The 26374-nt window shown below is 37.4% G+C and overlaps 2 protein-coding genes and 4 non-coding genes across 11 annotated transcripts; 5 read left to right on the top strand and 1 right to left on the bottom strand.

The window, feature by feature from the left end:
- Window positions 1-22406, bottom strand: LOC107274759. 4 transcript variants are annotated; one of them, XM_015754239.2, is made up of 14 exons: window positions 22265-22406; window positions 19547-19579; window positions 18720-18768; window positions 17306-17403; window positions 17087-17167; window positions 16051-16186; window positions 15782-15966; window positions 14885-15010; window positions 14641-14823; window positions 10251-14017; window positions 6391-6502; window positions 1830-1969; window positions 422-449; window positions 1-344 (listed from the first exon to the last, which is right to left on the bottom strand). In XM_015754239.2, exons 1-10 carry the CDS (start codon window positions 22349-22351, stop codon window positions 13796-13798), a joined length of 1200 nt encoding a protein of 399 aa, XP_015609725.1. In that variant the 5' UTR covers window positions 22352-22406; the 3' UTR covers window positions 1-344; window positions 422-449; window positions 1830-1969; window positions 6391-6502; window positions 10251-13795. The 4 variants fall into 4 exon arrangements, with proteins under 4 accessions (XP_015609725.1, XP_024947701.1, XP_015609729.1 ...); XM_025091933.1 differs by lacking the exons at window positions 1-344; window positions 422-449; window positions 1830-1969; window positions 6391-6502; window positions 18720-18768 and having other exon boundaries at window positions 12466-14017; window positions 22265-22361; XM_015754243.2 differs by lacking the exons at window positions 1-344; window positions 422-449; window positions 1830-1969; ... (2 more) ...; window positions 19547-19579; window positions 22265-22406 and adding an exon at window positions 18008-18353 and having other exon boundaries at window positions 12466-14017.
- Window positions 12340-12436, top strand: Trnay-gua. The gene is made up of 2 exons: window positions 12340-12376; window positions 12401-12436. It is a non-coding gene; the product is annotated as a tRNA-Tyr (tRNA).
- Trnaf-gaa lies at window positions 13469-13541 on the top strand. The gene has a single exon. It is a non-coding gene; the product is annotated as a tRNA-Phe (tRNA).
- On the top strand, window positions 14333-14404 carry Trnaq-uug. The gene has a single exon. It is a non-coding gene; the product is annotated as a tRNA-Gln (tRNA).
- Trnag-ucc lies at window positions 19911-19982 on the top strand. The gene has a single exon. It is a non-coding gene; the product is annotated as a tRNA-Gly (tRNA).
- LOC107274758 (zinc finger protein 271) lies at window positions 20471-25991 on the top strand. 3 transcript variants are annotated; one of them, XM_025091931.1, is made up of 3 exons: window positions 21876-22265; window positions 22520-22733; window positions 22815-25991. In XM_025091931.1, exons 1-3 carry the CDS (start codon window positions 22116-22118, stop codon window positions 24953-24955), a joined length of 2505 nt encoding a protein of 834 aa, XP_024947699.1. In that variant the 5' UTR covers window positions 21876-22115; the 3' UTR covers window positions 24956-25991. The 3 variants fall into 3 exon arrangements, with proteins under 3 accessions (XP_024947700.1, XP_024947699.1, XP_015609724.1); XM_025091932.1 differs by lacking the exon at window positions 21876-22265 and adding an exon at window positions 20471-20566 and having other exon boundaries at window positions 22520-25991; XM_015754238.2 differs by having other exon boundaries at window positions 22520-25991.
- The last annotated feature ends 383 nt before the right edge of the window (window positions 25992-26374 follow it).

Raw genomic sequence — 26374 nt, 5'->3', positions numbered from 1 at the left:
TTCCCAAATGATTAATTTCTTTATTTGCTATTTTAAGCAATAAACAAGTAAATAATAAAAGTAAGTTTTGCCAATGTCTGGTATTATATTAACCATATTTTATGGCTAAATTTATATTTAACATGGGAGTTATAATTTTGTTATAGTGTGGATGATACAATTATGCATAAAGATTCGTTAGCAGCCGATTGATCCGATCACCATCTCTTTGAAGATTTGGTGGTAGTGTCTGTCGATTTACCACAAATATTTCGTGCACAGCATTGTGGAAATGAAATATCGTTATTCTGTCGAATATGCTTTATTATTTTCCTTCCTATGCACGGGTCTACCAGGCATCTGAACTATGAAATTCGTAGATAAATATTCCTTGTATATAACTGTACTGTAAATGACTGAGAGCAATAGCAAAATAATTTACCGATGATCAAAGACACCTCTGCACCATCCTAAAAAAAAAAGAAATAAATATAAGGTAAATTTGATTAGATAAGGTAAAGGATAGATAAAGGATTATGAATAAAAATAAGTAATAACTTTAAATTTATATCGACCGTGTTAAGTCGTCAAATAGACCATGTAGCTAAACCGTAAAATTCCACAGATTCGTTTTTACTGTTACTTACTTTGCGCAGATACTTCTCCACTAAGAGCAAAAATAACTATAGCCAACACAGTCAACTAGAATATGATTTTCATGATGGCAACTGCGAGACTCGTTCGACCGGAACAACTCAAATTGAATACTGATAACTTCTTCGCTCGTCTTCCTTAAACATTCCTTTATGGCCATTAAGTAACGTTAACTGTATACATCTGACTAACAATAAGTACTCCGTATAAACAGGGTATTCCCCGAATTAAGTAAGCCGAACAGATGAGTCGGTACTTTCCTCGCTTACATCTCGAGAACAACAGGAGAGATTACACAAATTCATATAGTCGCATAAGAATGCTTATGAAGCGTTTGCTACATAGCGATAAAAATTCTTGCAAAATTTGCGTAACATTTATAAAAAAAAGTCAATTCGGAAAAAATGTAAATTTTTTAAAGTGAAAAATAAAAAACAGCTGATCAGTCAGTTAAATAGTTATCAAAAACACGATATAATAGAAAAATATACGTTAAACATATAATGAATCTGTATTAAAGTATAGTTTACAATATAAAAACTATATTTTTTCAAAACATATGGTGCATATATTAAAAAATAAGTCACTTTTTGCCGCTTTATATGATTACATATAAATGTTATTTTCATCCGGGAAAGCACGTTCTTGAATAAATTCAGAGTTGATCGACCGTGCATGTTTAGACACAGAACAGAAAATCACACATTAAGGAATTTTCTGTAGTTATATGTAACACATACGTATCCGCGTCAAGGTGTGGAACACGTTTACCCCCACTATCAGACAATATTGTATCATTTCGTTTACGACAAGACAAAACCTACCTTATATGACATCGACCGAGAGAATAACATTAATTGCTTGTAATTCGCAGAAATAATAAGCCTCACGCTGGTATGAAGGTAAGAAGTACTGACTGCAGGTGCTTCGTTTGCGGTACAGTTCGTTTAGTATAAACGCGGCATAAATAACGCAAATGGGGAAGCCGACACGCGGTAAAAAGCATTGAGTGCAAAGCTAACTTAATTGTAAGTACTTTGAGTCGTAACGCGATATTTATATTGACTACTATGCACGAAGCCTTAGGCTTTCATAGTCTGTATCTGTAAGGCGCGTGTCTGAATATTAACGCGAGTTGATAAGTCTTTCAGACATATTTTGCCTGGCAGATTCGCCCGGTCGATTCGGGTGCGTACCTTCTTCCTTTATCGTTATCTCTATCTGATTCCTCTTCTTGTTCCTTTTCTGCTTCGTTTCCTTCTTCCAACATCGTGACCTCCTTTTCTGTTCTCTTCTTCATCCACCTCGGTTTCTTCTTCTCTTCCTCCTTGATGCGCTTCGTTAAATATCACACAATTAGTTAAATACTTAGCGAGGATTTTCGAATGTTAATTTCTCATGCTAGCCTTGTATTATCGTAATGCGCAAACAAGAAATGCATAATACTGTAATGGTAGAAACTGCGTGCTTCGACGATTTCCCAAACGCACCGACGCTCTCCCTACGTCAGTGTAGTATTTACTGATCTATATAGAAGCCTGGTACAACTTCAAATGCATTAGTCGGATTAAAAAGCGCCTCAGTAAAAATGATCAAGTATCAGAGATGTCGGGGACCAGTCTGGCGTACATCTATTTGGACTCGATTAAATACTTATCAGTTAAATATACTATCAGTCAAGAATTCTAAGAGTCAAGATTAGATCGATCTATATGTATCATTTTTTGTTAGAAAAACGTATGCAGAGATTTTAAATCTTAGAAAAGTATGGAACAGTGCCATACAATATTGATGCGTTTTAATAGAACAGTCCTGCATAGGTAAGTGGACATACTTTCCAACTATACGGTAAGGCAAGTAACAGCATTCCGTCGTTTTCTCGAGGTGCCCCATGTGTTCTGAACAAAATTCAAAAAAGTGTTTTACGATGATCTAAGAGAAGTCGATCTTACAAGAGATTCCCAGCCATTAGCCGATGTAAACAGCGTAGAAATTCATCCCTCCTACAGGCTTCTCCAAGAGCATTATTCATTTAAATGTGAGAACCACGAGCAGAGCCACTGACAATGACGAACGTCCTATAGTATTTCTGGTAAGCTGGAGAATAGACACCATTTCGTGTATAAGCTTCCGACATTTCAAGAAAGGAAGTCAGATGCGCAAGGAGCTCTTCGCGAAGTATAATAAAGTAGAGAAATATTGTAGGACGAGTAAAGTGGATCTTTAAGAAAATCGATATCTAATCCATAAGGCAATTCGATCTTGGGGTTCGCACCCTGGGGATGACGTACGGGTCTGACGCAGCGTGTGGCATTCTCCCCTTTTTTTAATCCTCGGCCCCACCCCAATTCCTCTAAGATGTAAACCAGCCCCAAACGAGCCGCGGCGAATAAATATTTGAATTACAATCTGAGCCGCTCGTAAAAACGTCGTCACTCGTAACGGATAGTGCGCTCTTGTGTTACACCGACGCCGTTCCAGCTATTTACAGACGCACGGGGATACCAGCGCCTCCTACTTATGGCGAGGACGTGCAAAACTGGCCCCCGCTACGTTTACTTCGCTGACGGGGAACCTGATGGTGATGGTGTATCAGAGTATCAAGCTGTCGGAGTATCGGAGCATCTCGGCATCGGAGTATCAGTGCTGGAGGTCACCCACTGCGAGATATACCGGATCTCCTCAGGGCGCCTGCACTGTGAGGCCCCGCAAGATCCTCCAGGAATTAAATCCCGAATAAGGATCGAGAAAGTCGCCTCTTTTAAAAACACACGACTCTCGCGACAAATCTACGCGTTTCAAATGTTCTTAAGCAGACTAAGTTTTTAGGCCAAAGACGGTTTAAATGAACGACACCTGTTCGGCTAGAAGAGGCTAAAAGAAGAAAATATCTGTAAATTATTTTTTTAACTGGATAAATTATCCAAGATCGCTCTACCTGCATAGAGTACCAATGTGAATACATACGAATCCTCGTACCTCATATCGAGCCTGTAATTACAACGATGTCTATCGTGCTCCGCTTTCCTCGTATTCCGCGTGCAACCTACCGAAGACACGGCTGCTGAACAGTGGCACGCAAAGTACCCAGTGCAACGATACAGGAACGGAAGCGCTCAGAGAGTGCTCAGCGATTGGACCTCGGCATAAACTATCAACACCATTTAAACTGAACTCTTGTCGTAGATACCATTGACAATATTTCATATGCACAATTGGTATAGTCCACCTAATGTAAATCGAGGATTCTTGTAAGACCGGCTTTGACTCTACTACTATATACAAGATACGATTCTGGTGAGGGTAGTCACCAAGATACTAACACGTGTCTCTGCCAGACGAAAGGGCCACTACACTCGGCCACGTTGTTCCAAGAATAATTTGTTCCTGGAATAATTTGTTAGTGATACGGACTGCGGTATTAAATAGTAGGAGGAATGCAAAAAGCTTGTTGCACGTATGAAAACGAAGTCTCTTACTCTTTCGCTGTATGCTCCTACCTACTCTTCTCGTGCCGTAGGTGTCACCGGTTGACACTGGGATACATATGTTTCGGGTGAACTATACTAAATTCATAATTCGTACTAACAAATCAACCACGGAGACTTATGACGAGAATAAGTGACAGAAATGAATTTTATTTCAAATAAATGGCAAACATTTTTTTCGATAAAATTAAATGCTCCGAATGAGCGTAAATATCAGTTTTGAGTATATTAGCCTAAGAGGATTCACCGTATTATGGTTACCGTCTTATGCAAAATGTTAATGGGCACTCCGACAAAGCAGCGCCGATTCTTTCAAGATTTGATACCAGCATAAACCAAGGACTCCCCAGAATCGCGATGTTTATGTACCGACCTTACTAATTTACAGCGAGCGTCCCGGCCGTATGTTGCTCTGAGTTACTTTTAATTGCTTTTTGATTTAGCTGTTGACTCATACGCCTTCTCTTATACATCCCAAGAACCTAAGAAATATCCGTAGCGTCACAGATATTTTCTTGGATCCTCCATAGGTACTACCGTAAGGGGATACAATGTAATTTTTAATTTTTGTCCTTTTTACATAATACTTCAATATACGTACATACGCTCCTGGTAAAGGGGGTTACCTTAACGCGTAAACCTTAACGATACCTTTGAAATGAACAACGCCAAAGAATCATTCTCGTTTATAATCCCATACTGGCTATTAATAACCTAACTTGTTACTACATTGCTTGGTCGTTGGTAGGAACACCTCGCTCCCAGCAGGCAGCGTGCCCCAAGATGGACCCCTGCTTCTTCTCGTATACCGACTTGATTCGAATCACTAATTTCATGGCTTGTTACTTGGGTATTAGAGGGTGATCCATGTAAAATAGCATAAGACCATAAGTGTCACACTTCAGAATTGGAGTAGATCATTCTAGACCACCTAGCCACTTAAAGTCGTGTATTATTTATCTTTATTATTGGCGAATCGATAGGTCAGTAAGAATTTATAAAATTTCTTTTCAAAGTACAAAATGCCGAAAACCAACATTTTTGTGTTAATTAAAAAAATTTAATTATTTACTTATAACGATCCAAAACCTTGAACAAACACTGGTCTACTTATATTTGAATTAACAACTGTTCGTCATCAACTCTATTTGGCAGGTGACTCAAAGTGGGCCTTAGTTTTATCAATGAGGCCCATCGATCTTGGTCTGCGAGTTCACATTCAGCCCTTAATCAGGCTACTTACCTAACACCGATGCCATCGCGAATTAGCCCGATCCGGAGAGACGCGCTTCGATTGCAAACGATTAATGCTGCAGGCTGCGGCTCCGCCTGAATAAGAGCGAGTCGAACGAGCAGGTTCGTTATTATAGGCACCAATTTGTGCAGCGATCCACAAGATAAGCGGCCGATCAGCCGCATCTGATTATCGAGAACGGATCGCACGGCGACGAGGAGGACAACGAGAGCCGCCTTGGGCTTTTGCCGATGCCGAGGGTGACGTCGATTAATGGAGACGCGTGCCAACCGTTCTAACTGGAGGATCCGCACGGTAGCTATACCTACTGGCATCTTTTCTCGGCTTTTTAATATCACGTCCATAGTGGAGCTAACGGTACGAAACGTATAACACGATAAGGAGAACCTTTCGAAAGGATATGAAATCCCTATGTCAAATCCCCAAGTACATTTTCTCTTATATAAATAACCATAATTCGTCCGCAGTAAGAAAGCTTGCTGTACAAAAAAAGAAGCTCCACAGTAGATCTATGAACCATCTGCTAAGGGTGGTCTATGAAAGTCAGTCAATTGTGAGAATTATAGATTTCAATATAGACAGCAGTCGATGATACAAATTTACTACAAGTCTTATCTGTACCAACTGTATCTATGAGTATCGGAGAAGTCGAGTAAAAAAGAAGTAGCTAATAATACACGCTGCTCGATCGTAGTAGATTTTCGTTACTCAATACAAAATCTGTACACGCATCGTCGATCGTCCCAATTTACAGACTTTTGCCAGACTTACTGTACCAGATAGTTTATAGATCTGCCGAATTTTTGTTTATCGGTTATTTAAAATACCAAAAATGGAGTGACACCGTCTTCATTAACGGCGACACTCGGTCGATAATTATTTATTTTATTTTCGTTGAGAGACGTAAGAAAGACAGGTCCGACAGGATGCAGGCGACGCTATATCCTACCGACGCCACCTGCCACTCCTACCTTCCGACGCTCAGCGCTTTTTGCTTCCTTCCTTCCTATCTACCTTTCGTCCTCTTCTTCTTCTTCTTCTTCTTCATCTTCCGACGAATTATCCTTTCCGGGGTTGCTGCTTTTTCGGGATCGCATTCCCGCCGTATGGCTGCGGCATGATTGTCCTCAAAAAAGAAGAAGTAATTATTTAATTGAAATGACTCGAGAGACGAGCTGAACTCTTTTATCGGCATCAAAGAACCGTTTTAAATGGCGACAAGAGTTCTTGGTTGATATTTGTATAAAAGTAGCTTCAAGCATGGAAAATAAATGTTATGCAGTGCACGTTATGTCATCTTATACGTCGCTGCTTAAATGAGTTCGGGAATGATAGATGTAATAGGTAGCGGTATAAATCAGCATACTCGTGTATTCTATTATTTACGTGCTTTTAATGATTATTCATAGAAGCAGATGCTAGGCTCATATTACGACCTAACACGAGCTGAGGCCCACGCCGGGACACAAGTAGATATATTTATGAGCACATTAGAGGCTGCCACAACGCCACGAAACAAATACACACTTTTCTTTCAGTCCAATAGCTATTAGTGTATTTATGAACGCTTCGTATCAGTCTTTTAAATCATGATCAGCTTTACTGACGATTCGCACGGCGTGCAGCAAATGTCTTTCGAGTCATCGTAAACATAAATACCTACACCATAGCCGCGAACAGACCCGTATTTAATATTTGAGAATACCACCCACCTAGTTTTCTTAATTTTATTTCTTTTCCGCTTCTTCGTGGTCATTGCGAACCTGCTGCATTACCTTTTTGTTTAAAAAAAAATTTCTCAAGTTCATGATATTGAGGATGCATTTAAGCAGGTTCGCTTTTACTTTCCAGCCAGTCGACCGTAAGTTGATGTGTCGTTTACGAACCTGCCTGCACCACATTTTTATTTGGAGACAGGAAAGGGTAGTGAGCTTGATAGGGCCAGTCAGCTGAGATCGGTATAATTGGGCCGAGCAAGCAGCCGGTGTAGCAAGATTCCAATGGAACCCGTTCCCCACTGTGTATATTCCTTCAGGTTCGCAAAGGGATCGAGCCGACGCATAGTTTCAGTCTGCCACTTTTGTCAATCGCGAGTTCCGCGTGTCGCTCAGTGAATAGTTAATACCGAGGAGTGAATTGAATTGCTCCGAAATTATTAAATTTTTTAATAACGATTCTCTGTAAGAAATCTAGTTAGAAAATCCATGTAATAGTACTGTGTGTTTAAATCGCGATACCGTACGTTGTTTAAATTGGAACAGTCGCATGAGCAATAGAAACATTGGTATTGTTAACCTATCAAATTTTCAGTTAGTTCCTATGCGTTTAATATATGTTAGAAAAAAAGTAGGATAATCGTAAGAATATGTAAATTCAGAGTAGTGGCATACCATTTATCAGACATTTTATTTCTCTTATTTTTACGTCCTACTAATTTCTCCCTTTCTCCCGCACACCCTAATGAAATGTTTTATGGAGTGACGTATACCAGGCTACGAATGGGTATAGCGAGTCTTTTGAACTATGGAAACATAAAATAATAAATGCCAAACGCAGCCGTCTAATAGATAAGACTTTTCACGAACGAGTAATATATTTGACTTGGAAATTTTTCAGTGTATACGTTAAGGGGAGCAACGACCCTTTATTTTCAAGCGACGTTGTATATTTTAGTTGCGAATCTTTATAACTCGGAAAATCATAGCTGCAACCCGTGAAGAATTTTTCTGTATTAAAGCCGACGAGTATTAAAATATGATTTTGCCATGATATCGAGTTACCTGTTCGCTCGTCTTACGAACAGAGATCGGATGACCATCGGCTTTCTGTAATCATTGCGTTTTCACAATCACCACGTATAAATCAAAGGACCCTAAACAATAAAACAGTAAAATTCGTATCACGCCAGAGACATAAATCCATGCGTATCATAGTTACGTATTCGTGGTATACATCAACCTCTAACTTTTTAGCCCCACCTACACGTGGGTATATCTGATTAAACCGAGTCTATAGCACCTCTATATGCCTATAGTTACGTACGTACCAGGTGAACAGTCTACTTAGCTAGTTACCCATTCGATAATTATATCGCAGTTATTAATACACACGTATGGAGACTAATATCGGTTGAAACGAATTACAGCCTTATTAATATTGTCGATGACACCTATAGAATTTTCGTCTGAAATTTTTGTTGAGATTTTTTTAAAACAACACAGCTGATCGAGCGGCTGCAATTTGTTAATTACCAATAAATAGCAGGTTCAAGTCTTTTTTTATATAATTCGTATTTCAACTGAAATCATGTTCCCTAACATTTTAATAATCTTGAACGATAAGATAGATTTTTTAAGTAAATAAACTTTTATGTATTTTCGAAATTATGAAAACAAAATAATTGAACCGGTCCAGTTTCAAAGAGAAAATTATGATAGTACATTTTTTCTTAATATTTTAAGAAAACTTGGAACATCCAACCATACTGATTTTTTTTTTCAAATTACGTAATTTATAGTAATTTGTAATATGTGTGTAGGATGGATACTGTAATGTACGTATAATTAATTATTATAGTGGGTTTATGTTACATGTACATAGCCAACTGTATGAAGCACGCGTGCAACTAGATGCATAGTAGGCTTTCATAATTTAGTTGTTGGAAAAATGGAATATCTTGTTGCTATGTCAGATAACCGTCGTTGAAAAAAACTGACGATTACGCTGATGGATTGCCAACGAGTGAAGTTGCATTTCAGGATTGCTGATAGGCCTTTTAGATGGAGAGACATTCTTTTTTCGATTCGTGTTCACTGGGAAGTTAAGGGACCAGGGTGAATTAACATTACCTGCTCGCGATGCATATTGCAGTGAATAAAATAGTTGGGTTATATGTTATAGCGAATGTGGAAAAAGTGTAATTGATAAGGATATACATATATACATTATACATATATGATCGTAAACGTGTGCATATGACAAGTGCATAATGCCACAAGTAGTTGTAGACGTACAGTGACTTTTCATTATACTTTTTGATCCCCAGATATTCCACTAAATAATAAAAAAATACATACATATATATAACCGGGACAATTTTCTATTCTATAACAACGAATCAATAAACTATATTGTTAATGGGCTTTCCAGGGATTCCAAGTTTTTCAAAATCATGTTGTTTGAAGATGAATAAAAGATGGATAAGTAGAAAAGAAAATATTGCATCTACTGTATGATTACCCTTATGCCATAATGTGAATTGAATGAAAGCCAACCAACCTTCGTATAAAGACCTTATACTTTACGCCACTGTATACAAGACGCACAGTGCAGCCTAGCGACAGGCGCGACCCCGGAAATCCCCCACCCTCGTTCAAGACCACAAATCGTCCCGGAAGTGGGGATGAAGGCGGGAATTACAAAGGTACCTCCCCTTGGCTCCACGCGCTTCCCAATACGCCGTTCCCACTCGACACGCATTGCAGTTTGCATCTCGATGCATTAATACCTATATTCGTTTTAGCGACGATCAGTTTCGATCAATCTCGCAGATTCGGCAGGACACGTTCGCGCAATGTGTACTGCAGAATATTACGCGAATGCAGACACGACGTGAAACGAATAAGAAATAATAGAACAAAAAATAATAGAAAATATATTCTAGGCAAATGAAGGAAAAAAGTATTTTTTATTTTTTATACGAAATTTAACAACTTACTAATTTATTTATAATTATACAAAACGTTGCGCAAAGTACTAATTAGGGTATCCCTACATGCAGGTTATTTCGAATGTAAATTAAATATATGATCCATTAAACTGAAAGCAATAAATTTTCTTGAGATACTTCATATCCGTTTATAGAATAAACTTACCCGTTTCCGGCTAATTCCTCAAAATCTTCGCGTATCAAAGTCTCGTATAAAAAAAAATTGGCCAGTCTCAGCAGCGGCTAGGTCAGGAAGATTGTATCGCAATTTTAATAACTAGCTGCACGCCCACAACGAATGCATTCCAGACGACATAAACGTTCCATATAAGATACGCCAAGTGTGATATGGACGTAGCTACATGGTTCGCCGTTGTGAACGCATCCTGTGTACGTTTGGCGCTTATCTGCATTGCGTCGTTTTCCAAGCGCAGTTGCATTGTTGCCCCTACTGCACTAAAATTGTTGCATGCATCAGACGTGTGGATAAATATATGAAATATTACGTATAGCACCGAAATATAGGTTTTACTGAAAACATAAAATTCTAGAGTTATCTATATATCGGATTAATATCCTGATACGTGTATTCCAGAAAATCACATAAAATTCCTCGTGAACGAAATGGGTCAATTCGTTCTGAAACACATGCATAGGCTTGATTGCATTCTACTTACGTGCGATCCTCAATTTACGCACTCGAGTGGGATATAATTAACGACCGATCAAACTGTCAGCCAGCAAACTTAAACTTAGCCTACATAGGAAGGCTCTTGACGCCCCTGTTTCAAACTGTTTACTAAAGTTTGCCCTAACTAGTTACGGACTGGGCTCGTGTGCGCGATTGAGTTAATAATCGCATTGGGTGCGTATATATCTAATATATAGTCTGAAAATATATACTATATACATATATATAGTATATAATACTAATAAAATTTGGTGCACTTATTAACAGTAATAAAAAGCATCGAGTAGATCTCATAGATCAGAGTTCTGTTGGATCGATGAGACGCGAATTATTTTTTCAATTCAGATTCGTTATAGTGATGCTGCGTGGTCCTGGGACATGTAAATAGAGCACCTGCCTCGGTGCCGGATACCGACAAATAAAAATGCCGGCTTAACTCTCAAAAAGAGAATTAAAAAAAAATTTTTAAAGAAAAAGGTCGCCAATATCTGCACTGTGCACGGTGGTAAAAATCTGCATGTTTTACCATGAGCCTCATTAGAGTTTAATAGTGACAAGAGAGAGTTTTGGATTATTTAAACTGGCGGAGAATTATGAAAATAATAATGTTAATACGTGTGCCCAGTGCTTGCATGTGCACTTGTCAGTTTAACATATGTACGTGCATAGGGTATATCGTAAACCGTGTTATGCGGACCTATAAACGGGCACTGCATGAATATATGAGGGCAAGTAATAAAACTGTGTGTATCTTACATATTATGCGCTAATTATCGTAATCTCAAATCTGATTATTACGCAGTAAAAATATCTGCGAACCTGCAGGAGCCGCTACGCTTCTCTTACTGACTTTATAAGCTTTTAATAATAATCAGAAGCGGCTATGATAATCGTTGGCAACTTCCGGTTTTACGATTGCACTTCAAATTGATGACCGATAATAACATGGCTTCATTAGTCTTTTATTGCGAAGCAAATACACGCTTTGCGTATGTGGATATATGTGTTTGATACAGTTTAAGCAAATTTGCTTTAGTAAGACATAAGAAGAGTCATTGGTGGCAGTCGGTTATAATGGCCATCATTAATGTGCAATGTATCACAAAAGTATTTGCTGCAAGCAATCAAAAAACAATAATATTCACTTTGTGTATTTATAGAATACAATCATTGATCGTACCGGAAATTAAAAGCTTTCAAGTAATGTTGATTGTTAACGCTTTTCTATAAGTATGGATCTTTATTTGTAAAGTAAGGAGATATATTAATTTTGAAATTGCAATTATTTTTTATTTATGACTTATTTATTGTGAACTGTGTGCTGTTATATTAAATCAGTCAAACTGTTAGCCACGTTATGCGTATATAGTAGATTTAATGATTAAAAGGATATCTATGATGCATCAATAAGTTTTGTACATTTTTACAAACTATATTGCACATGTTGACTATTTCTTATGTAAATATTATAAATTTACGTAGTTAATAAGTGTAATTTCATTGCAATTGGGTTGTTATAAGTAATTAGGGTCTGTGGGTGTATATTGCAATCAATTTTTATAAGCCTTCGATAGCTCAGTTGGTAGAGCGGTGGACTGTAGTTGGAAAGTAGTATGAAACGAGACATCCATAGGTCGCTGGTTCAAATCCGGCTCGAAGGATACTTTTTTTTTTCATAAAGAATGAACAATAAACGTAAAATAAAGTATTAATCAAAATAGTGCATATGGTACAATAATTTTACAATAAAATAATATCCAGTTTCACCTGTAATCAATAAGATCCAAATTCAGCAAAGTAATTAGATCTCGTGTTAATTGCAGTAATAACTATACAGCTGCATGGCCATTTTAATCGTTCATAGTCTCATATATTATCATAAGTAATTGCTCTTCGTTAAAGCAACCCCTCAATCAGTGAAGTCAATTAAATTTATTACAGATCGTGCTCGATTGTATTTATAATATATTTTATGTTTTAATCGTACGCAGTTTGCGTTGACGACAGTTTATTAAAGAATTTTGACGAATTATGGAGACGTGTATAGCCATTTTGGTAACGTGCTGTTGTATGTCTAGTCGAAGAAAGTGAAAAAAATATCTTTAACATATTGATCCTTCACGAAATCGTTTGGTAAAACACAATTCGCTCTGGATAGTCATCTGTATCGAAAATGATGTAAAATGTTTCGGGGTGACAATGACGTCCGGGAAGCTATGACTTCGCCCGTATTTCAGCATTAGTATTTAAAGGTGAAATCTATTGTGGACCCGACGTGTCTCACTTACAGTTAAATTCGATTCGGAATGGTTAGGACTATTATAGGTACACATTTCTGTTTCGAAGCGGCTGACACTGGCCGTTCGCTAGCTTTCGCTCTGGACAGCACAATGGCTCCAATTACTTTAATTGCAGTTCAGTCGGTTGGATGCGAAAGCTTCCAGGTAACCATTGGCCAACCGGAAGTAGATTTAAACGGGGCAGAACAATTGGCCCTTTTTTTCAATGCGTCGCCCAGCCATTCCGCCAATTTTTTCGAACGGACGTTGACACTTTTTTATAATTTTGCAACAAGACGATATTTAATCGATGATCGTGCGAATTCTCGACATCAAGTTGTTTCGTGCAAACTTAAATATTTAGAGTGGGGTATAACGAATTATATTCCTCAGAGAAACCACAAGTTCTTACAAGCCGAAATAGCTCAGTTGGGAGAGCGTTAGACTGAAGATCTAAATGTCCCCGGTTCAATCCCGGGTTTCGGCAATTGTGTTGTCTATATTTTTTATTTTTTTTTTGATATTATATTAAAGGCTATTTTTCTGATTTCATAATTTTACATAGAAATGGATGTAATAGGATTTAATTTTACTATAATTATAGAAATTATGAAATTAAATTATAACTTAGAATCGTTTTTTTGTATAATTAATGACTTTAATATTTAATAAGAAAATTAGTATAGATATACCAATTTTATTGAAAGGTCTTGTACTGTTTTTTATGGTTTTTCCAAATCATTAGTATTCTCCGCGCTTACCCGGACAACATATTCGAGAACTGCCATTCTTTGTTTTATTGGAGCAATAAGATGTGAAACTTCTGCTCGAACTATCAAAACAGGATAAATGTCCTGTTTGTTGAGCACATTCCGTTTTTTCACCAGGTGGTATAAATTCCTTCATGACGTAAACCATAGCGCAAGTACACATCACCGCCAAAACACCTAAAAGGACTGCGATCTATGATAATTTTATTAATTAAGGATAAACGAATAGTGAAAACTAAATTCTTCCTAATATATATCTTTTAATACTTTCTTTAAATAAAAATCAAAAGTCCGTAAAATTCTGTGGTGACTAGAAACTCTAACAAGCTGCAATTAATAACCATCCTCAGACATATTTGCTAAAATTGACAATATCATTAGTCATAATCGAACTTGAAAAATGTATAAATAAATAATAATCGCATAAAAGTTAATATTATTATTTTTATAATAATCAGTTTTTTCACGTGTAAGTGAAATACGTTCTTTTCGAAAACATGGATACAACGGTCCCATGGTGTAATGGTTAGCACTCTGGACTTTGAATCCAGCGATCCGAGTTCAAATCTCGGTGGGACCTTGACCATGACTAGAATACTTTTTTTTTTAATTTATCATAAAAATAATTTTGCCGACTTTCGTTGTATGATTACCAGCAAGTCATTAGTTATCGTTATCTCGTGGATATCATAAAAATAGAACGACGAATATTCAAGAATGTAGAAACGTATATGGCATAACCCGATAAATGCACAAGCCATTAAATAACGATATACGATGACAAGAATTTTAAAATAATCCAACTTAAAAGGATACAATAACGAGGGATAATTTCAGACTTCGGTTATGCAATCGAGGAAAATATAACATCTGTACGTTGCACATATGAATATATTCTGTGGTGGGTTCAATATTTCCCAAAGAATGAGAAGTCCAACCTTCATCGCATATGCAAAAACCGGTGGTATTATCCGAATAACCATGATGACAATACATATTCTGCAAATAAAAATTATTTAATTTCTCAAATTTGCACATTCTTATTAGTCCGTTAACTAACCGCTATGTGTGGTACGATTTCTGATCTCCAAGCAGGCTCAGCATTTCCTCGACTCAATGCTCGTACTTCCATCTCGTTTATCGCGTTTTCCAAGTCTCGGCAGGTATTACTCGCCGGTACGTAACCCTGAAAATGCGTAAAAACATAGAACCAAACGCAGTCAATGAAGGTCTGCAATTTTTGTGCAAATTTGAATTCCGTAGAAAAAATAAAAGTTAACGTAAAATTATAACTATTCGTGTATTAAATAAAGAAATATGACATTTCAATGTTATATACTTTAGGAACAATATCGTTATCATATGTTATCAGTTATCACGTTTTCATTTAATATACTGAGACGTGGTAAAGACCATATCGTTAAAAAAGACATAAACATGAGAATTAGTTATTACTCAAGAAAACTGCTTACAATATAAGCGTCTCAACCTTTGGAATATGAACTAAGCGAAAATTCATAATTAAGACAAGTAGCCGTATGTAAGTAACATAACAGACCATAAATTTGATAATAAATCGTACTCGCCTGCAATAGGAAGTCAAGAAACACGCCAAGTCGCATGTTATTGGTCGAGATTTGTGAACTAAACCTAACACCTAAGGTAACGTCAGTAACCATCGTGATTTACTGACTATATGCATTGAATGACTTTCGTTTAATAAAGCGCCGCATTTGCCCCTTATTAATGTGTCATTCGATTAGCCAAGAAATAAAAATAGGAACAAAAAAAAAGGAACGAGGAAAAGTAATATGCAGAGTCATATCGCTGAGCTTATTTTACATCAAAATATACACGGCAATTCTGTACGTGCTAAATGATTTTTTCTCTTTTTTTTTCAAAAATATTAACCACTAACAATTTTTAGCACACAAATAAGGATACAGACGTTACTTACCACGTCGGGTAGTTCTTTGCTCGAATCGGCAATGCAAATTGGTACTACTTGACATCTCAGCAATTTTCGATTGAAAAAGTTTCGTTTCCCACTGTACTTGATATGGCAGTTAACAGAACGACACGAATCCAATGAATCCAGATCAACCGTGGAGCACGACTCCACCCCCAGAGGATCGTAGTAGCCTGGTATAAACGAATGGAGTATTTAAGAAATTTTGATAAATGCATTATTTTTCTCAAAGAAAAAATGACCATCATTTTTTTGACCTTCTAGTATCGCCGGAACATATCGACGAGACACGGTTGTGTCGAATTGAACATTCTGACGAATTTCCCCGGTTTGATTATTCTTCCACGTATAAGAAATCCTGATATTACACTCGCCGACGCGATCATGTAGATACTTATCAATAGAAAGAGATAAATTATTAATCCAAAATATAGAACAACTTCTAAGCTTATTTTCATAGTTAATCTGAATCTATCATCTTATATAGATATTTTCAATTTATTCTAAAAAAAACAGGTGATTGCACGTACTATAGGATATAATTCTAAATTCTCAAATGTTGACTCAATCATACGTCCAAGTTTGAGGAACCAATTAGAAAAGTGCAATAAAATTGATATTGCCCTTTGCGGGATATAAGTTTCAATAATTTCACGAGCAGCCAAGTGCAACGGATAATTGCAGCAATTATACTCCCACACAGTGCGTGTATCTAAATGTTAGGTTAGATCGTTACGGCTCAATTTTGTATTTGCAGTATTTCTCCCAACTATCCGAAACCTCCGCAACGAGCCGATTTTCGCATTCGTTCTGTCCTTTTGCAGAGCAAGTCTAGAAACAGTCATAAATCATGATGGCGGCCGTTCACGTGCATATGTATTCTCCCGTAAATACAGGGATATGGTATTCGGGGTTATGGTGGTAACACTGCCGTTTAGTGATAATACGTTTGGGTCATGGTGGCGGCAGAAATACTCAGGCGAGTATGCTGATTGGTGCATGTCGGCTCCGCCCCTGCAGGATCGCGATAACGACTACTATTATATTACTCCCACGCGACAGCTAACCCTGCCATGGATATACCCGTTACTTATTGGTTCCACAAAATTTCTTGTCTTTCAAAATGTCCCGGGAAGAATGTAATTGACGACGATACCGAGTGATTTTAATTTTTAAAATTACCGATGGATCCAGAAATTTTTTTTTTTTCAATAAATTCGATATTCACATGAATTTAGGGTATTTTTAGGAATATTAATAATTTCAGATCATTCTATCATATGTTAGACTTACTAGGGTAGGCCAGATTAGGGTGAGATTTCGTACACCGTGTTGCGTCAAAATACCCATGTCACCACCGATCAGTTGCATATGCTGAAAATATTAGAGATTTCTATGAACTCGTCATCGACACGTCTAATTGTATGTATAAAAGAATTTGACAATTACCCAATTTTGTCTTCGCGTATTTTTCATCTTTACTCATCGTACTATTACATTTTTCAAACTCACCTCGCAATCAATGTCATCCTCACATATCTTCTCGCAACATTTGATCATACGAACGCTCAATGCTACCGGTGACTTCCCTTCATTCTTCATCTCGATAACTACAGACACGATAAGTTTGACAACACTCATGCTTTAAAAATATTAATCCATCTATGCAATGTATACTTTATAACGTTCATCCAGTCACGCGTTATTCAAAACGTACAAACGATATTATATAACGATATATCAGCTGTGGATAACTTTAAAGGGTTATCACTATTCCTTCGAGCACGGTTGCTAGAAAGGGACTAATCCCCGTGGCAGCGATATTTCAAAGCCTCCACAAGATTTGGCGAGCTTCCGAGGAGCCGTCCGTCACTCAACGGGAGACCCGAATTGTAATTACAACCACGAATAAAACCAGTAATCATCCAGCGAATCGTTGGGCTAAGCATCACCTGCTCAAGTCATTCAACACACTGACAATGAGTGATGATCATTATACCAGAGAAACAAAAAAAATTGCACGAGGAATATTGAACTAATTGAAAAAAAATAACAACGCTATTTATCAATATACGTTTAATACCATAAGTGACAAGTTTCATAAAAAGAATTACTATTGAAAATCCCTGTAAAAGTTATCAATGCAGTATAGTCACTCCAATCACGTAAGACGTTCCTATATTACAGTATAACACATCGTACGTGGTTTCTTACGTGGATGTTCGTACAATCATTTAAATTACTGTCTTTATCATACTCGAAGGTAATATTCGTGATAGGATGGGTCCGTGATAAAATGTCCACTGCGTACATAATTGTCTGTGGGTTACCAATGACCACAAAACTTATGGACCACATCCGTGTCAATGATAACAGATCAAAAAATGATATGGAGATCTAGTTGAATTTTAAAGTGTAAGCACCGGACTTGTCACTTTTCAGAGTCGCCTCTAGACGGTACATGAACTGATATTTCTGGCTATGAGAACTTTCCTCAAAAGAGGAATCCGCATACGCGCACCGTGAAGAACGAAACAAAACTGACGTTTGGCCAGTTCCAGTAGTGTACCTACAATCCGGTTAACGAACGGGATGCCAGCTCGGATTGCGTGTAGCATTGCAGACAAGCACTGGTATTCCGTGTGCGTCGTGATCGAAGCTTCTTCGTGATTGTCGTAAAGCGTGATCTCGTGACGTGAGGTTGATAGGGCTGACCTGTTAGCCCGGGGGATGCCCGAGTATCACTGTCAAACACGGGATTCTCGCAGACCGCGCGAATCCGATCGTCGCTTTTTCATCGAAGATGCAAAACTTTTGAAACGTATTTTGTATATCGTTTCTATATGCCTCTCGTGGCTGAGGTGTGAGCCATGTTTTTTAAATAGGATTAATAATTTATTTGTACAGTCGGATAAATAGTACTTACAGAAAACCATCCCTACATCCAGGCGGTCTATGTGTTGAATACCGGAATTCTATAGAATGATAAAATGAAAGGTGATAATTTTGAAAAGTTACGTAAAGTCATTCATAATTATAGTGCCATCTGTAGTTGTAATGATTTTGATAAGTTAAAGTATGTCAGTTCGTTAATTGTTGCTATGGAAATTCGAGATTTCTCTTTCCTTCTGTTTTTATATGACATTTTCGTATTTAACTCTAGGTGGCCCGTTCACTTGTACAAAAGTTTCGGTTTCAGTAAGTATAAGGTTGAGATGCGACACGATCGGCAATTACCTGAGTTTGCCAGTATAAAAGTAAAAGAATGGATGAAAGTATAGAATCTGCTTTCCCATGGCCTGGGGTGTTACTTGTGTTAAAGGGTTTTTATATGTATATAATATGTATACGTATATAGTGAATATATGTAGAAAATGTACGCGTATAGGGACAGATAGGTCGTGGGGCAATTTACGTGTCAGTCTGTCAGGTTGTAATTTGACTGATAGAGGCTCTTGGCCGCCATGAACGCGAGCACAAAAGAGACGGGGTTCTCGATGGTTCGTAATTGCCTCCGAAAACTCGCTCGATTTCAAAATATCGGTTTTTCGAGGCCTCAGGGTTGATACCTCACGTACCGACCTGGTTATGTGCCTTTATTAACTCTTGAAATTTCAGAAGAATTGATTTCCTTTATGCTGTGCTTCACTTGTTTTTGTATCATTTGACAGTTTGCGATATATGTGATAGCGTCAGTTTAGTGCTATTTGTCCATATTCGCTTTCAGTTTGAAAGTTGCATCGTTTGACTTACCCTTATTTGTAGCAATTCAGTAGGCACGACATTCTTAAATATTGAAACAAGAGTAATCACAATAACCATGGATTCAATCATTTTTTGCTAAATTACTATGTAGCAAAACAAACAGTTGATAAAATTGGAAGAATATATACATGAAAAAAAAAATGAATATTGTAAAGGAGTGCGTTTCTGTTTCTTCACTAAAGTGTTTGTTAGCCTAATGTAAAATAATCAAAAATTAGGATATCGTAAATTGTATAAAACTTGAGTAATTTAATAGTACGGCAATTGATCTATTTGTTTAATTAATTTGAATACGAAAATTTGACATATATGTGGGTGCTGAAGCTCGTAAAGAGTCGAAAGTTTATCAAGTGCGATGGTGGTGTAATGGTCAGCATAGTTGCCTTCCAAGCAGTTGATCCGGGTTCGATTCCCGGCCATCGCACATTATTTTTAAAAAAATTTAATAAAAATGCTGTAAAATTCTACATGTCTCTTTATATCAAATAATTATTTTATGAGAATCAGTCATATGAAAATATTAAAAATGTCTTGAATTTGATTTTTCGATTTAAAAAATGTGCTTACAATGCAGATTCCTGCAACTCCCGGGTCTAGTAGGTTTCAACCAACATGGCTGCGTTGTTTTGTGGCTGACGCGTTTGCAGTGATGAGAAGGGCGGGAAGGGCGCTAAATAGTAGCGCTTAGTTCAGAAGTATGATTTTGCGATCATCGCCTCTGTCGAGGTTACAGTTTCCGCTGTAGCCGCGCGGGTGAAGATCATCGTTCCGGCCGATATTGCAGTCAGCGCGAACACAATGGGGTTGCTCGACGGTGGGGAAAAGGGAAAAGGACAAGCAGGCGGTACAGCAGGGTTTTCCGTCCGATCGAGCTTTGAACATTTGTATGGACGTACTGTGCAATCAAATGTGATTCGAATATCGGGAGAATCACTGGCAGGCTGAAAGTCTCCTACGAAAACTCACAGATGATATAGTGCGCGCTACAGCTAAAAAATATTCTGAGTGGTAAGATGAAAGGCATCCTTGCACTAATCATCATTTAGAGTCTTTAGTCAGTGTCAAAATATTTGCTCAGACTATAAATATAATAATCGCGCGTCGCGATCAGTTCGCACAGCTGGCGTGCAAGAGAAACGGAATCAGAAATTGAAAAAGCTGCAGGGTTTATAAGTTTCGTAACGAGTGGTATTGAACTCTGACCTATCTGTAATCGGATGCTCTTTGAACTGTACACCGATACATTTATTTATATCTTAAAAGTTGCATCCGTTTGCAGTTAGTGGCTCGATGAGTTGAGTTTCAATATGCAACATTTGTTGCAAATATCAGAGTATTGAAATTATTCAACCGTTCATTATCCAAGTCGCAAGTGTCTACAATCGGGCGCTCTTTTAATTACACTGTTGCTAATCATTTTGAATTATCGAAGGTGTTCCCGTGCGCAGTCAAAGGCTTTTTCAAGCAACGGTTCGATTGATCAACAGTTATTTGAGTTGCGCATTTGATAACCATACATGTACTCGATTATTAAACTCGGCGAAACAATCAACAAAATAGTTATCAATCAACAGAAGTAGAATAAATCAAGAAAAACGTATGAGCTTCATGGTTGAGTTTGTAGCGTGCCTGCTCGGTGTTCGGACGGGAGAGGCTTTGAGGCCGGGCACAACTTTTTTTAAAAATATTTTATACAAATTAAAAATAATGTTTGGGCAACCGAGAAAGGCTAAAAGAGAGGAGCTTTGAAACATTTTCCTGACGAAATGAAGGGAACAAAATTTTAAAAAAGTTTTTTACCGGGGGACCGACCCAGACCCCCAGCGTTATAATTCAGCGGACTACCAAATCTGCCACGACTCTCGTTTAATGTGAAATTAAATTTATAATAGACATTTATCTATAATGTATACTGGTGTTGAAAAAAACACTAAAATGATCGCCAAAAAAACTCAATATTCCTCTTTGAACCTTCTTCGGTCGTTTCAGCGTGTTATTTTCCAACGAGTTTCGCCATTCATTTTTTTTAGTGTTCATTTTCTGCATAATAAGAAATAAAGAGTAAAAAACAATATTCCTTTGTATTTTTTATAACTTTGAATTTTATTTGATACACATTTGTTTGCGTAGTACGTCCATACAAAATGTTCAGAGTTCGATCGGACGGAAAACCTTATTTCACCGCCTGCTTGTTAAGAAGGATGTGCAATGGGCGACAACTTTTCTCCATCACCGAGCATTACATTCATGATCGCGCTGACTGCAATATCGGCCGGAACGATGTTCATGAGCCGCGCGGCTATAGCGGAATCTGTAAGCTCGACAGAGGCGATGATTACAAAATTGAACTTCTGACCTAGCCGCTACGATTTAGCGCCCTTCTCGTGACACGGCCAGAACTCGGACGTTGTGCACTTCTTACTCCTTTCTGGCCAAAACCCGGGCGTTTTGCATCTTCCTACTCATCTCTGGTTTTTGCGATACTACTGTTTCCTTCTAGAGTCGTTTGCTCGTGACATTTTAAGGTTATGTTATGTGACGTTTGAAATACTTAGTCATGAATAAGAGTGTGGATTCTATTTACAAGTGTCGCCTTTGCCTTACGGACATCAACGAGACTAACTCAGCGCCCATATTTTCACAATTAGAAACATGTATAAACGGTATTCCTCTCTCGGCCAAAATAATGGTCTGTGTATCACTTACGGTATGTGAATTTATTCCTTCTTGTAGCCGGACACATTCAATATGATTTTTCTCGAATAATTGTTTTAGGGACTTAATATATAACATGAAATTAGCTAGACATTACTAGGAACATCCAATTCTTATTCTCGGCGTAAATAAACTGTTTTGTTCTCTTCTTTACCGATGGAACTTGAGCAGATATAGGTTATCCGTTAATACTGTAGATGGTGCATAAATCACTGATTTCATGTAAATTTAATTTTTTGATTTTAGGTTCAAGAAGACGACTCCTTTCCACAACAAATATGTAAAAACTGCGAAGATCGTATAAATTGCTTTTATACATTTCGCGAAACATGCTACAGAGCATACCTTTCACTCATTCAAGAATGCGCTAACTGCAAACGTCTCGAACAACAGATTCACAAACAAAATATGAAGAATAATCGGATAAAAGATTACAAGGGACGTACCTCAAGAGAACATCGTAAGAATAAAAAACACATGGCTGAATTAAAATTGAGTAAGAACCTAGAGGAGCCTAGAAATATATTAATTGATGCTATAGATTTTATCATTGGAGACGGAACGTACGTGGAAACGACAGATGAACGAGAAAACTTACGTGCTGATAAATTGTCAAAAAATGCAGTCCATCAGGAGTCATCTGAATCAGAAAATAGCGCTATAAAAATAGTGGCGATCAGTCATGATAACACAGTGAAGAGTATAAAAGATGATAACGAGATAAATATGAAATGTAAAAATGGTCGAGTAAATAGAAAAAGCAGACAAGCATCACATAGTCAAGGTACAACAGAGGAATCTGAATATGATTTGGAACAAAATATACCACAACATCATATAGTTTGTGTCGATACGAATCAGCCATGTGCTAGTGGAGTACTAAAACAAGATACTGTAGATATTGAAAACAGTTTAAAACTAACCAATGAAAAATATACAAAAGCAAAGACACTAGATAAAATTGAAAAAATCATACAAGCGGCGCAACTGCAGGAAATAATTCCTGTAGACCCTACAGTGGAGAAACAAAGTGAAGATTGTGAAAATTTAAACAATGTGGAAAATTCGAGCGTGGAGGAAACTGCTCCAAATACATATTTGGATGATTCGACAATGGAAAGTTGCTACCAAGTGGAAGAAATAGAAGAGCAAATACTTTGCGGTGAATATATGGAGCGTAGATATAAGTACAAATGTTTACGTTGCCATAAATGCTTTGCCGATCTTCATATGGTGACAATGCATTATATTGACTGTTGTCGCGATACGGAAATATTAAGGAACGATCAAACTCTTGATCAACCAATCGGAGTGGAGCATTTAGATAATAACTTTAAGGATACATTAGTAAACTGCAATGCCGACCATGCAACGGAAGAATCGCTGCCAGATAAAGAAATTTCTGAAACACGACTTAAGTGTATTTGCAATGAAGATACGTCAAGTAGCAAGTATAGGATATCCTTAGAGGAATCAAATAGTTTTAAAAAGGAATACGAATCAGATTTGGACACTGAAGTAGAAGTAAATGGTTCAGATGATGTTGATGCCTTAAACATTAGGAATATGAAAAGCGATGTCTCTAGTGTCAATACTGAGATACCAATAATTCGCACAAACAGCGATGGCGCGGAATCAAACGGCAACACGACTGTTAAATCAAACGATGTAAATGAAAAATCGCAAAGTCAAAAACGAAAACGTAAAAGTCACAGGTATAAAATGGACCATCCGTGTCCCCACTGTAATAGCATGTTCAGAAATGCTTCTTTATTAAAGAGACACTTGTCAGTACACACCGGCGAGCGGCCTTACGCATGTGAAAAATGTAATAGGAGATTTTCTCAGTTGGGACAGTTAAACTTCCATCGTAATTTTCATGAAAATCCTCGTTATCGTTGTGAAATATGTAGCAAGCCATTTTTGCGACCAAGCGATATTCAAAAGCACATGAGAACACACACTGGTGAAAAACCATACAATTGTCAATTGTGCTCAAAGTCCTTTGCACAATTGGTCGCTCTGCAACAGCATGAACGAATTCATACAGGTGACAAGCCATATACTTGCGAAATATGCGGAAAGCGATTTACGCAAAAAGCCAATAAAACTAAACACGTGAAGATACATAAGGAGGGTGCAAAACCTCACACTTGCGAAATTTGCGGTAGGAGTTTTTCTGACTTGAACGAAATGGAGTTGCATAGGGGTGGCCATGGGGGTGGAAAACCAAGAAAGTGTGACCATTGTAATGAGAGTTTTCGAAAAATTTCTGAACTGACGCAACATATAAGGCGCTTTCACACTTTCGAGAGACCACATAAATGTGCTATTTGTCCTAAAGCTTTTTATTCAGTTTACAATTTGAAGCAACACGTTATGGTCCATACTGGACAGCGACCTTTTATCTGTCCCAAGTGCGACTTGAGGTTCACGCAAAAAGGTAATCTTACCAAGCATTTTGAGAGAAAGCATGCGGAATACATGCTTGAAAAGGAAAAATACATAACGATTAGTGAGGAGGAGTATCATGGCGATGATATGTTGATCATAGAAGGATCTATGAGTGATAAGATAAGTGAACCGTTGATTGTCGAACGGGAAGAAACAATTGAGTTAAGAAATGAAGATTTGAAAAATATCAGTGATAATAATATTCAGATTTTGGACATGGGGGAATAAATTGGACTATATATACAATCTGTTTATTTATATTTCAACTATTTTTTTCATATTTTTAATACATTCGTAAGAAAAAGTCTTGCACTTTTTAATTACACTGTACTCTAGTTTACGCATTTACTGTAAATATTTATTAGGATAAATGTAAATATACATATATCTGTTCGTCATTATTATCCATTCTTTTAATGAAAAATCAGATTACCATTATTCGAGATTACCATATCCATGAGCCGAGTCTCGCCTCAAGTACACGCAATCGGCTGTACAGGTGACGAACTGTCGAGACTCTTTACCCGAGTAAAATCTTATACCTATGTTTGGAATAAAATATCTTATGAACCGCCATATATATGAGAAAAAATTATTGATATATTCACTGTAGGAATTGAGGGTTCTGAATCGATTGCTAACAGGATCAATACGATTAGTGTACGAAATCAGGGTGTATTAACATGGTGAGCGAGATGATTTTATTTCAGTTCCGTCGTCTTCGTTGTCTTCGCACGTCCATTTACTTTTCCACATAACGAATGGCACTGATGTAGATACACGGTTGATTCTTGGGCAACGACAGGCATTCGACGGTACAGCCAAGGCGACGAAACGAGTCATGTAACTGAGCGTCATTAATGGCGTCCTGTTTGTGAACACCGTGCGGTGGGGTAAGAGAGGAAAGTGCCGATTCGTTCGCACTAATGCTCTGCGTAAAGGACGCAATCAGCGACGCTTTGGCATCTCGCTCACACCATAGGATCCCTCTCTGAGCTGCTCGCACGGCTTGAGGTACGTAAATAATCCTGTACACTCTCCTCTCTTACCTTTACCACATGGCGTCAACAAACTCGAGACCATTAATGACGCTTATATGGATTGAAAATTAGATTTTATTAAAAAATGTATATATATTATTATGTATATCTAAAAAATTAAATTTATATGCCATTAAACATTTGCGACAACGTGATATATTCTTCAAGTGACGTCACAATGTATTTACATTTTATATCTGTAACAATATAGATTTGAATGCTTAGATCTTCTTTAATATATCCTGTTGAGCAACAAAAATTTGTGATATCCTTCCAAAACACAGTTGTAAAAAATTATGCCAAGTACAGGAGTTCTGTGAATTCCTCTAACAAAAAGTAATGAAATGATGTAGACTAAACATGCCCATATAATCTGGGCCGCGTGATTCTGATATGCAGAATGTACTATATACATAAAGGTAAATCTTACTCGGGTGGCTACCAGTGATTTTATCTAATGGTCAGAATGTTACCCAGAATCGCACCCAAATGTACGACACTATTGAAATGAAATTCCCTGAATGGCTATTCTCCTGAAATGCCGATGTATCACTAATATACTACTCTGTTATATTGTTGCATATCTCAATTGAGCAGTCAGTAGCCA

The sequence above is a fragment of the Cephus cinctus genome, unplaced genomic scaffold (genome assembly GCF_000341935.2).
Source record: "Cephus cinctus unplaced genomic scaffold, Ccin1 Ccin1_scaffold0101, whole genome shotgun sequence".
In the NCBI taxonomy this organism is placed as follows: Eukaryota; Metazoa; Arthropoda; class Insecta; order Hymenoptera; family Cephidae; genus Cephus; species Cephus cinctus.
The sequence above is the reverse complement of the archived record's forward strand: the minus strand, read 5'-3'. Positions and strand labels throughout refer to the sequence as shown.